The sequence below is a fragment of the Rhipicephalus sanguineus genome, chromosome 1, assembly GCF_013339695.2.
Source record: "Rhipicephalus sanguineus isolate Rsan-2018 chromosome 1, BIME_Rsan_1.4, whole genome shotgun sequence".
Taxonomy (NCBI): domain Eukaryota; kingdom Metazoa; phylum Arthropoda; class Arachnida; order Ixodida; family Ixodidae; genus Rhipicephalus; species Rhipicephalus sanguineus.
This window is the reverse complement of record NC_051176.1, coordinates 51,952,428-51,963,571: the sequence shown is the minus strand read 5'-3', so window position 1 is coordinate 51,963,571 and position 11,144 is coordinate 51,952,428. Positions and strand designations below refer to the sequence as shown.

General features: G+C 47.5%; 1 protein-coding gene and 1 long non-coding RNA gene across 2 annotated transcripts; one reads left to right on the top strand and one right to left on the bottom strand.

Moving 5' to 3' along the window:
• Positions 1-592: 592 nt before the first annotated feature.
• Positions 593-1,069, bottom strand: LOC119387051 (histone H2A-beta, sperm). The gene has a single exon (XM_037654389.2). It carries the CDS (start codon positions 1,067-1,069, stop codon positions 641-643), a length of 429 nt encoding a protein of 142 aa, XP_037510317.1. The 3' UTR covers positions 593-640.
• A 5,366-nt stretch (positions 1,070-6,435) lies between these two features.
• On the top strand, positions 6,436-7,142 carry LOC119385374 (uncharacterized). Its single transcript, XR_005182169.2, has 2 exons — positions 6,436-6,656; positions 6,868-7,142. It is a non-coding gene; the product is annotated as an uncharacterized LOC119385374 (long non-coding RNA).
• Positions 7,143-11,144: the final 4,002 nt, after the last annotated feature.

Genomic DNA, 11,144 nt, shown 5'->3' with positions numbered 1-11,144 from the left:
GACGTTAAACCCAAACAATTATTATTGTGCCGTGGCTCTGCCAGTGAGGAATGCAGCAATCAAACCGGTAACGATTGTACTCTTTATTGCGCGAACCTCCGCCCTGCGAAGGAAGAAACACATACAGTGAACGATATCAGCCAGCACAGTCGTCGATAATCTGATCTTCCTTGAAACGCGTCAGTTTTTAACACATGCGCAATCGTGCATGCTATAGCTTTATTGCATGTCGTCGCGTAAGATCCAGAATTAAATTAGCTACACGCGTCGTGCATGATATCTGAGCAAAACATTCAAAAGCACTGCACAAGATTGCTGTACATTGAATCAGGCTTCGCGCACTCCGAGGGCGATGAAACCAGGTTGCCATGAGAAGGGAAAAAGTACGGCGCAAATATACACAGAATGTTTAATTCTTGTGCAATGTTACACTAGCAAATGTCTTGTGTAATGTTACACTAGCAAATGAATGCCGCGACCAGCAGTTGCCTTAAATAGATTCAATACAGCAACAGTCCGCATAAAAAAAATTTATTCACGATATGCAGTCTTTTTTTCTTTTATTCACAGTACCAAACGTGATACAGAGTCAGATTAAAAACTAAATTCTTATAGAAAATGACAGCAGGATGATGACTACTTAGAAGTCCTGGCTGGCTTTTCCCGGATCGCCCGTCTTCTTTGCCTTGCTTCTAGTGGCTTTGGGCAGTAGTTCTGGAAGAATTTGTGGGATTACGCCACCTTCCGAGATGGTCACGTCAGCGAGCAGTTTGCCCAGTTCTTCATCGTTTCGGATGGCCAGCTGCAGATGACGTGGTGTGATCCTCGATTTCTCGTTGTCCCTCGCTGCGTTGCCGGCCAGTTCGAGGACCTCGGCGGCGAGATACTCGAGCACGCCCGCCAAGTAAACTGGCGCGCCGGCGCTGATGCGCACAGCGTAGTTGCCTTTCTTCAGGAGGCGGTGGATGCGGCCAACTGGAAATGTCACGCCAGCTCGTGAAGAGCGGGTCTGCGGCTTCTCACGTTCGTGCGTCTTGCCGCCGCCACTCGAGTTGAGAATAGAAGTCATGGCCGACCTGCAGGGTAATATACAGAGAGCGTTCGCCGTTACCTACTGAAGAACGAGGAGGTGAAAAACAACTGCACTGTCTCGCGGCAACACAAAGTCTCGTGGAGAGGGGGACAAAACAACGCAGTGCATTGCACGTTGTCCCACTAAAGCAGTACTTCCAGCACTAGGACTGAACACTGTGCAGATTCGACAACTGCCCGGAATTCCAGACGCATCGGCAATGTCTGAATGATATTGTGGCACAACGACTGCCTACATGTGGGAACATCGCGAGGACGCGCTTCACGCGATGAAAACATCCCGCTGTCATGTATCCATATAAACGGCGACGGGCTGTACCAATATGTTAGACTGCACCATTCGCTAAATGAGCCTACAAAACCAGTCAGACACGTAAAACAAATTGAAACTAATAGGCACACGTAAACCTTCCAATATTTCCGAGGTTCCTTCGCTACACTGCGCGATTTTGAATAATAAGGGCACCCTGATATACAAGGCTGAGTGGATACGGCCGGCAGACTACGCGCGCTACAACAATGTACTGCATTCCTCCTGATCTACGGGCACTGTCGTGAAAGCTCTTACCTTTAGGAAGACCTTACGACGACAAGTGCTAGGAAATTCCGCGTCCGAGCAGACCAGCTGAGCGCAGTGAAAGGCGGTTGTCGTCGCTCGTGGGTGGAGGTTTATGGGATTGATTCAGGTCACGTGCCTTACTTTTGTGCCTACGGCCCACTATCGCGCAGTGGCGTTTCCTGCGTTAAACAGATAACCGCTGTTCAGATACTGAGTCAGTGAGTTAAGTTTTCTGCACAGTGTTGCCACGCTGCCCCCGATTGAGATCATCTCTTGACTTGGAAATTGAGTGTTGTTTCCATAAACATTTCAGCTTTTAACATCAAGCACAATGCATTGAAATAATGCGCACATTTGCATTTCCCCCCTATTATCACGCGAGCGTCGACCAGAGAGCCGATATGCGCCGTGCTATGGACCGCATCGACGAAATGTGCGAGAGTACGCGCACACGCCCAAAGCACAGAGAAACATACTACATAAAGAGTGGCCACAAGGGCCTTTTTGCGGCCGAGCATTTGAGGGTCTAACCACCCGCCAGATGGCGTAGCGATGACCGCTACCACTTCGCTTCAAAGAGAGACAGTTTATCATGCATCCAGCGGGTTGCATCGGCGCTTCGTATATTTCTCTATGGTTTCCGCTCTGCGGCGTCCCGTCTCCACAGAAACGTTGATGCTGCGCCGGCTGCTCCGGTCACGTGGCGCTGGGTACGCCCGCCTTGCCGTGCCGGTTCGCCGCTACGGTAAGTTGCTTCCTTTTGTCTCAACAAGCCATTGGCAGTTTCGTACATTCAACATTGTTAAAGAGATGTTTATTGATGCTAGAGGAGTGGATTTTACCCCGACAACGTTAAAAGCTCGTTCCGCAGAAATGCCGGCGTCGGCGTCATTGGTTGTGAGCGAAAAATCATCATCTTACATCAAATAAGTAATAAAAAAAATATTAGATTCGAATGAGAATCGAACCCAGGCCGTCTGCGTGGCAAGCAGGTGTTTTACCACAGATCCACTCCATTGCGTGGAACTGTAATGAAAATAACTTTAATGCTTCACAAACATACGCGTACTGTGGACAGGTGCCGCAGTACGAGATGTAATATCGCAGTAGAACGGCGTAGAAGCGTATATTGCCATCGGGCGTCACCCCATGTGAACTGCATAACGAGTTGGGCGTTTAAAGCCGGCCACTCATAGAAACGGCACACACATTACTGCGTGTGTTGCCTTACGAACACGTTGTGGGTGCAATGCAACTTCGAAAAAGTATTACGCGCGTAATTGCTGCTGGTTTAAATCATGCCACCCATTACAAAGGGCATACACATTAGTGCGCGCATTCTCTTACACATACATAGTGGGTACAGTGTTGTCATAAAAGTGCTCTTGAAGAGGGCTGAAACATTTACCTTTACTATAGGTATTTCGAGTGTGTGTGCGTGTGCGTATGTGTGAGACCGGGCGACTGAACTTCATGACAAGCGAAGCACAGCACGATGAGGATTGCGCCGGATATCGCTATCGCGTTCAACTCTTAAAGGCGAATCTTAAGCGTCCCCCAATTTTTTGCGTCCATAGCATACAATATGGACTTCGGCGCCCGCCGGGGCTGGTTCCTAAGCGTGGGTTGTACTTGATGCGTTGCTGTCATTGCTAAACTATTCTTGTTGTTCTGCCTGTTCATTAGCTGGAGTTTTAAAAATATCTGCTGAAATTAGTTGTGTCCAGTAGGCTCTTGTTAGTACGCTTGTCGCATCGGCGCTTTTGATGGTTACATGACTGAACCGAATAGGGCTTCGATCACGATGTAACCGCAAACAGGATTAAATCGTGTGCTATCCGCGCATTGTGATCGAGTCTTCTGACTGCAGTGGAAAAAGATGCATGCAATTTTCATTTCTGTCACAGTGTGATTGCAAAAGAGAACAGCTTAATAAAAGACACTGAGCGCGCCTCAGCTAACAGAGCCGCAGCCGCAAGCTATGAGTTATGCTGCTGCAGCCCGCCGTCATGATCCTCCTCTACGCCCACGCCAAGACGCCACACCGCCACAGCACAGCCGCCCTACCGTCCGCCTTACGGCCAGCGCTACGCGCCAAGGAAGACCGACGTTTGGCTCGCCCCCGACAACCGCCCGCTCTGCTACCACTGCGGGGAGGCCGGCCACACGTACCGCCGCTGCCAGTACCGACAGATGGGGCTACGCGGATTCGCCGTCAACGCGCCGCGCCCGCGGCCAGGCGAACGGCCTCGCGACATCGACGACTACCTCACCGGAACACAGTGGCAAGAACGACGACCTTCCCACTCGCCGTCGCCCGGCCACTACATGTCACCGCACCGCCAGCAGTACACTGGCCAAACCGGGGTCGGTCGCCTAGCCCGTATCCGCGAAACTAAGGGCAGCAACCGATGGAGGTGCGGTTGCTGTACGACGAAATGCCGAATATCCTCCGCGGCCGCCGACGACGACAACGCGAAGAGACCTGCAGAACACGACGCGAAGCAGACGAAGCCCTGCCGACGAAACCTCGCGGACCGAAGAAGACCCGACGACACAACATGGAAGCTACGGAACAAACCGACGCAGCCGTGAACCGACGCCGCGACCCAAGCACAACGCAAGACGGCGGATTAATGACCCGACGTACTATTCGACGGACACAACGTTACCGCTCTCGTCGACACTGGGGCCGACTATTCCGTCGTGTGTGAATCATTCGCCGCGAAGTTGAAGAAAGTTAAGACTGCTTGGGAAGAACCTGAAATCCGCACCGCTGGAGGTCATTTGATCATGCCGGCTGGAGTCTGCACAGCAAGAGTCACGATCAGTGACCGAACTTATCCTGCGAGCTTGCACTGTTCCAGGGACGTGATACTTGGGATGGACTTCCTAAGTGAACAAGGTGTCGTAATAGACCTGAGATCTGAGTCCATAACGCTATCCTCAAAAGAAGCTCTGCCACCCCCCACGACGCCAAGGAACCACGCCTTAAGTGTGCTCGACGAGCAGGTCACCATACCCCCTCTCCCCAGCGTCGTTATTTCCGTCTGTACCGAAAGAGCCACCGACTTGGAAGGCGTCATCGAGGGTAACCAGCGCTTGTTGGTCAATGAAGACGTTTGCGTCGCAAGAGGAGTAGGCGAGCTTCGTGGAGGAAAAACAAAGGTGATGCTCACGAATTTTGGCTCGAATACAAGCACGTGAACAACGGTATGACAGTCGCCTTCATTGAAGAAATTGTGGAATGCGATGGAGGCGAAAATGTTTGAGGCCTGTGTACTTAGATTTAGGTGCACATTAAAGAACCCTAACCCTAAACATAGCTGGCTACGAGAGTTTTTAAAACCGCGCTCACATGAGTACCACGTTGAAAAACTCTTTTAAATTGTGGGTGTGAGCCAATGATGAAGGTGAACAAGAGCAAGAAGGCTCCCTGGGTGCTGTTATAATCCCCTCAGGTATGTTGCAAATTTGCGTAACCCCCACAATTGTATTGCAGAGGCGCCCCCTCCTTCCGTTGAGGAGGTCTGCTAGAAAAGAGCGCTCTCAAAAGTCATGGCAGCCAATGTGAACTCGTGATGCAGGTGGCCGTTTGTTGTTTGCCATTAGACCAAGTTGGTGTCGATGTCGTGAGGTGGGCCGTTTCTCGCGCAGCTGCGTGACACGCGCACCAAAATCCATTTTAATGATATTCTAGGCTACATTAGCCGTTGATATTTTGTATATGATGCATATGTGCCTAAACAAATCTATGCCATAATTTATGTGGCTTTCAGAATTTTGTGTCAGCACTCCTTCAAATGATATACAACGTTCAAAAATTATGCAAGATTACCAAGTAACTTATATTTATGCTAAAAAAATATAGATGGCAACATAGGATCGCAGGTTTTCCCTTTAGTTTGCTACATAACTAAAAAATGTACTTTTTTTTTACGCATTTACGCATGACAAGAACCATCGACTTCAGTATGTTTAGCCGAGAACCTGGAGGCTCGGTTTGCCGAAAACATGCTTTCATAAGATGGTGAATCACATAGGGGCAATGGTAGGTGTCATTGAAATTCACAGAGACGCAACGTACAATATTATTGTCATTCGTCATCATACAAGATTTTCTACAACCTTTTTTGGTGTGCGCCATCAACCTGCCAACCTGGACGTTCTAAAGGTGAATTGCCTATCTTTCTGCCCGCAATATTTTTCACATTTTCATCGAGGATTTGTACAGGCTGTTTCTTTAAAGTGTAGACAGTGCAACTGTTTTATGAAAATCCTGCGACAGTAAAGCTGCTGTCATTGTCGCACACGAACTTTACGTCGAGGCGGAAATACTTTGCTTCATCTGAAATAACTGCTGCACCTTATTAACAAAATTTCGTTAATTAATTTTTAATAAATATTGACCTGTAGGCAATTGTTTACAATAGAAAGATTTAGTTCATTACAATTTATAGTAAATGCATTTTTTCAGAAATTACGAGATATTCTCAGTCGAATTTCAAGGCCGATATCGAAACTGATCGCGCCCGGCGAGCAAGAAACGCGGCCTTTCTGTTACATAAGTCCGAAACTAAATGTGACCAGGGAGCGACGAAATTTAAATGAAGTCGTGACGAAGCAGAATCTCGTCAGCAAAATCGGCAAGCATTCTTAAATACACTAGTACACGCCTTATTCTTTACGTGGGATGAGGGGTGCTTATCTGTATTTTTCTTAAAATATAAGCAGGCGCAAAAAACTGTCACCTGACTTTTATTCCAAATTCATTTTTAAATGCAGCTATATAGTGAAGTGGAAATAAGCAGCTTTTCCTGTTTTGTTTGTTCTGCCATAGCTTTGTGCTGAGGTTCAACTGCGCTTCGGGTGCACCGTGGATGAAGCGGAACAACGCCTAAATATGGCGGCACAAATTTTCTCCGACAAACAAGGAAGGGACACCACATTTGCATAACTCTCGAGTCACTTGCAAGGTTCGTCAGAGCACTCACTGATCACTGAGGTAAGTTCAGAAATTTTTTTTTCTGTCTGCGTAGCTTCAAAAAGCGTGAAAGACACAACACATTCAAAGTGTTTATGTGTCGAATTCGGTGCGAAAAATCGACTTGGACGAAGGGAAAAGTGTATACCAAATAGGCTGACTGTTATAGCAAATAGTGACACTTGATATTTAACACTTAATTTTTTTGTGTCTTTCATGATTCAAATTACAGGCTGTGCTACCGACCCAAGTAGAAATTGCTGCACCACATGTATAGGCATCCAAGGACCAAGTATTGGTGTATGGAGGCAGCAAAGAAGATATAATTCACTTGAAGGAACTGAATATTGAGCGTACCGTCATCATATGCCTTCTTGTTTACTACCTAAAAAACCTCGCCTACCCATCTGCATTTTTGCAAACCCTGAATCTGGTTCAGAAACGTCTCAGGCCTCAAGAACCAATCCCACGTGGACTCATTTCAAACAGATTGAAGTTCGTCTTCGCGCATAAAAAAAAGAAACATTGTCTGATCAGTACATCACAGTTGCCAAAATTATTTCGGCAGATGTTCAACAAGTGCCCGTATTAATATTGCTCCAAGAAAAAAACTTTTCAGTTGCTTATATAACGCTGAAATAATGTTCTTTTTTTGCATTTTAAATAAAGTGCTTAAATAAAGTGCAAAATAAATTCCTATAATTTATTTTGCATCCGGGCAAAGGTCTGATAGCCTGTGCTCCTGAATGTCTCATGGTTTTGTGCATGCCGAACAAGTTCGCCATTCTTCATACTTCTCACGTAATACTGTGCACACGCAGGCTTTATATACATCTATGGATTAGGAAGTTTGGGGACCACTAAGGTAAAAAATTATAGTAATACTTATCTTTCTTTCAGGGCACAATTATTTTCCAGGTCAATAAAAGCAAAATGCAGCTTGCTGTGTAAAGGGGCTATGAACCCACAACTTCTGTATGCCCCGTGTTATGTTCTCAGTCCAATGGAAGACCTTTGCACGAGGCATGAGGAGGTTGTGGGCAAAATCCCATGCAGCTATTTAGTGGTCTGCTGTATTTCCCATGAAGATTCACTTAAAGGCTTACAGTGTAAACTTATAATTTAAAAGCTTTTTAGATACCTGTAAGGATGCAAATATAATGCCTTTAGTAGAGGTTACGCTTTTAGAGGTTGCAAATTAACGTTTGTAGTAAAGATTCTTCTACAACTTATAAACGTACCGTGACTTATACGTTAGAAGTTACCATTTCGAAAGGTAATGCATGACCTTTAAGTTAGACAGATACGAATTTCAAAAACGTATACTTTTACTAAAGGTGACAAGGTTAAGAGTGTACGCGCCCTCCCGTCGCTCGGCCTTTTTCTTCGGCCTGCCGCGTGGTTACGCCGCGCTCCTGCCCTACACAACACATGGCGTCCGATACAACGAAGTCCAACAACAAAAATAAAAAAAAGAAGACGAAAAAGCGGCTGCGGACTGAAAGGGAGAGGGCTGGCGGAGCAAGTGAACCTTGCATGTCACACGGACGCCTCCGAAATATGGTTACAAACCCGGATTTTGCGGGAGTGTCCCAACTTTTCATACAGCGTCCCGAGTCCCCCGCCGTCCCGGTCGGGACAACTATATGTCACGGATTTGTTCCGGATCGTCTAGTTCGAAATTTTTATGTGATCCAACGCACGCCCAACAACTCGCGTCACGCTACGGAACACGAAGTTGGCTCGAATCGCACGCACGAAACAATGTTGCAGTGGATAGCGGTGGCTACGAGGGGAAATGGGGCCGTCTTTCATTGAAGAGCTTATCGTCGCAATGTCTATCGCACTGACTGTAGGTATTCCCAACATACAGTAAAACCTCGGTGATACGATCACGGCTCGTACGAATTTCGGGGTGATACGAATATTTCTGTGGTCCCGGCCAAGGCCCATTAGCCTGCAATGTATTGGAGTACGGTTGTTGCGAACCGATTTGCACCCCCCGACGTTTGATACGAACGTACGCTAGCGCACAGGTACGAACAGGTGCTGCCCGCGCTGTCGCGGAAGGCGCTGCAGTCATGCGCGGGCGCGGGCATGCGCGCTGCGTGACCATCAACGGTGCGTCGTTGCCTCCGAGATAGTGCGCGCAAATCTTGGATGCCTTTAGGCGCCTTCGTGTTTAGATTACAGATGACGTTGACGTCGCGTTTCTTTTTTTTTCTTTTTTTTTGGCGACGCGTTGAGGCGTGCTCCTGTGCTCGAGGCAGCAGCGTCTTTGTACTGTGTAAACACGTGCCTGCCACGTCGATGCAAGCCATGTCCCCGCAATCAGACGTTCTATGAAACAAGACTGAAACTTAGGCTGCGGGTCTGTCATGAAGTCCCATTAAAGGTGGATGAAGACCCCAAGAGACGAAGCGAGTGGTCTTGGCGATTGAGCTTGGCCTCTATCTGTCGTGTGCAAAGCGATTCTTAAGTCACTTTTGCCGCAGTACTCTGGTGTAATGCAGAAAAGCGTAGTAAGATTCGGAAGGGCCTACGAGCGGTCACGGGCACAACACATCTGGGTCGTTAACTACACAAGCGCGCATGCACCGTATATTTACGAGTACAAGTATGATCGTTGACGTCTAAAAACTTTACTGGCAATTATGCGGAGCTGTTCATGACGTCGCTGCGGCCCTGAGAAACACTGAATCAAAACATATGCAAACTTTCTTTTTTCGCATACTAATTTTCCATTTTTTCTGGTGATACGAATTTCGGATCATACGAATATTTTTGGTAACCCCGCGAGATTCGTATCACCGAGGCATTACTGTAGTTGACACTACCTGGCATCGTGCGTGCCGCGGAACTCTTGCTTCGAAAGAGGCTGCCAAGAGCTTCATTAGCCTGGTGCAGGCATGACAGAGCGCACGCAAAACTGGCGCGTGAGGTAAAGTTTATATCGGCCAAACCGGCCGATGTAACAATCACCGCTTAGAACACGCCATTTCGATAAAGAGCTGAACAGGGTCATATTGGCCATCAAAATCAGTTTATCGGGAAAATCCGAATTGTCAGAAATTTTACCGGCGAGTGCTTATCGGATATTTTTGGGTCTATCCGAAAACACGGAGCCCTACGTATAACCCACACACCGGCTTTATGTCCTAAATTTCTGTATATCCTGTATGGGTTATACGCTGGAAAATACGGTAGTTTGCGGATGCAGTCTTGCGAACAGTCTCATCAGAGGGAACATAAAGGCATCAGCAGGTCGGGTGGCCGTCAGTTGGTGACTGTCGCGCGAACCGGCCGCGCAAGACGGTGTGCACAAGCTGAAGGGTAGGAAGCCAGTCCATCTTCCATGCGAATACCCACGCTCTCAGGTGGTATCAGCACAGGAATACTCGCGTAGCAGCGGAACACTGTGTAACTAACTGCAGAGATCATACGTGCGTCATTTGCTCTGAGCGGTAGTTTGAATACAATAGTTAGCCATGTCCGCGCGCATCTATCTTTATGCTGCGAGGAGCCTAAAAGTCGAGCTGGTCGAGCGTCCTCACAGCATACAGATGCGTGCGCACTATATCGGGCGTAAATTTGGCGCTGCGTTAGTATATATACTGTACGCGGCACAGCCAACGCTGATAATTGATGTTGTCGGATGTGCCAAATGCTTGTTTCCGTCAAATGGCTGCAGTTATTACCATTCGCTGTTGTGGGGCACCTCCCTAGTGTGGCTACACAAACTACAGGCAATGGCACGTGATGGCCGTCCCAGTTAGCTCCAGAAGTGCCTATACTCGCTGAAAGTGTGAAATTTGTGGGAGTATGGAAATGTGCACTTCATTACCGGCGGTCAGCACTAACCATCTAGTGTATAGCGTAGTGCAGTATATAAGTTCCTTGAAGCTACACATACATTAGGGGTTGGCCAAGAACCGGGTAGTTTCAAAAGACAGTTCTTAAAATCAGGTTAAGTTTTGTCTATTTACGATGAACGAAGTAGAAATGAAAGAAAAAGGGACCCACCAACGGTGATTTCCTTTCCCATCCTTTTCTTTGTTGTAGAAATCTGAGCTCGAATATTTTGATACCGCTGCTTTCCTTGCGTAACGCTCGCTGACTATAGCGACTCTGGTTTTGTACACGTATTTTTAAAATTTGCAGCGATTTTCACATTATTCAAGGAGGTGTTGCACATATGTCACGTTTTCCTTGTTGTCGATTTTTTTACGGCAACTTCGGGAGTGCCCAGGTGTCCAAAATACTTGAACGCGGTCGAAATATGCCCAGCGGGCCAAAATAGTTGAACCAGTTTGCGAGAGCTGTCGTTCAGGCTCTATGTTAAGGGCCTAGAAACGAGACTTGAAGAAAGTGAAGTAGGATTTCATTCATCTTGCGCCAGTTCTGCGCACGGAGTTGCGATCCGTGCAACTTTTTCCATGCAGTCTCTCTTCAACTGCATGTAGTTGGCGCTTCCGGCACCGACCCACTTAGCGCCACAAACCGATGTGC

Coding starts and splice junctions, on each gene's coding strand:
- LOC119387051 (XM_037654389.2), bottom strand. CDS start 1,069: ATGACTTCTATTCTCAACTCGAGTGGCGGCGGCAAGACGCACGAACGT.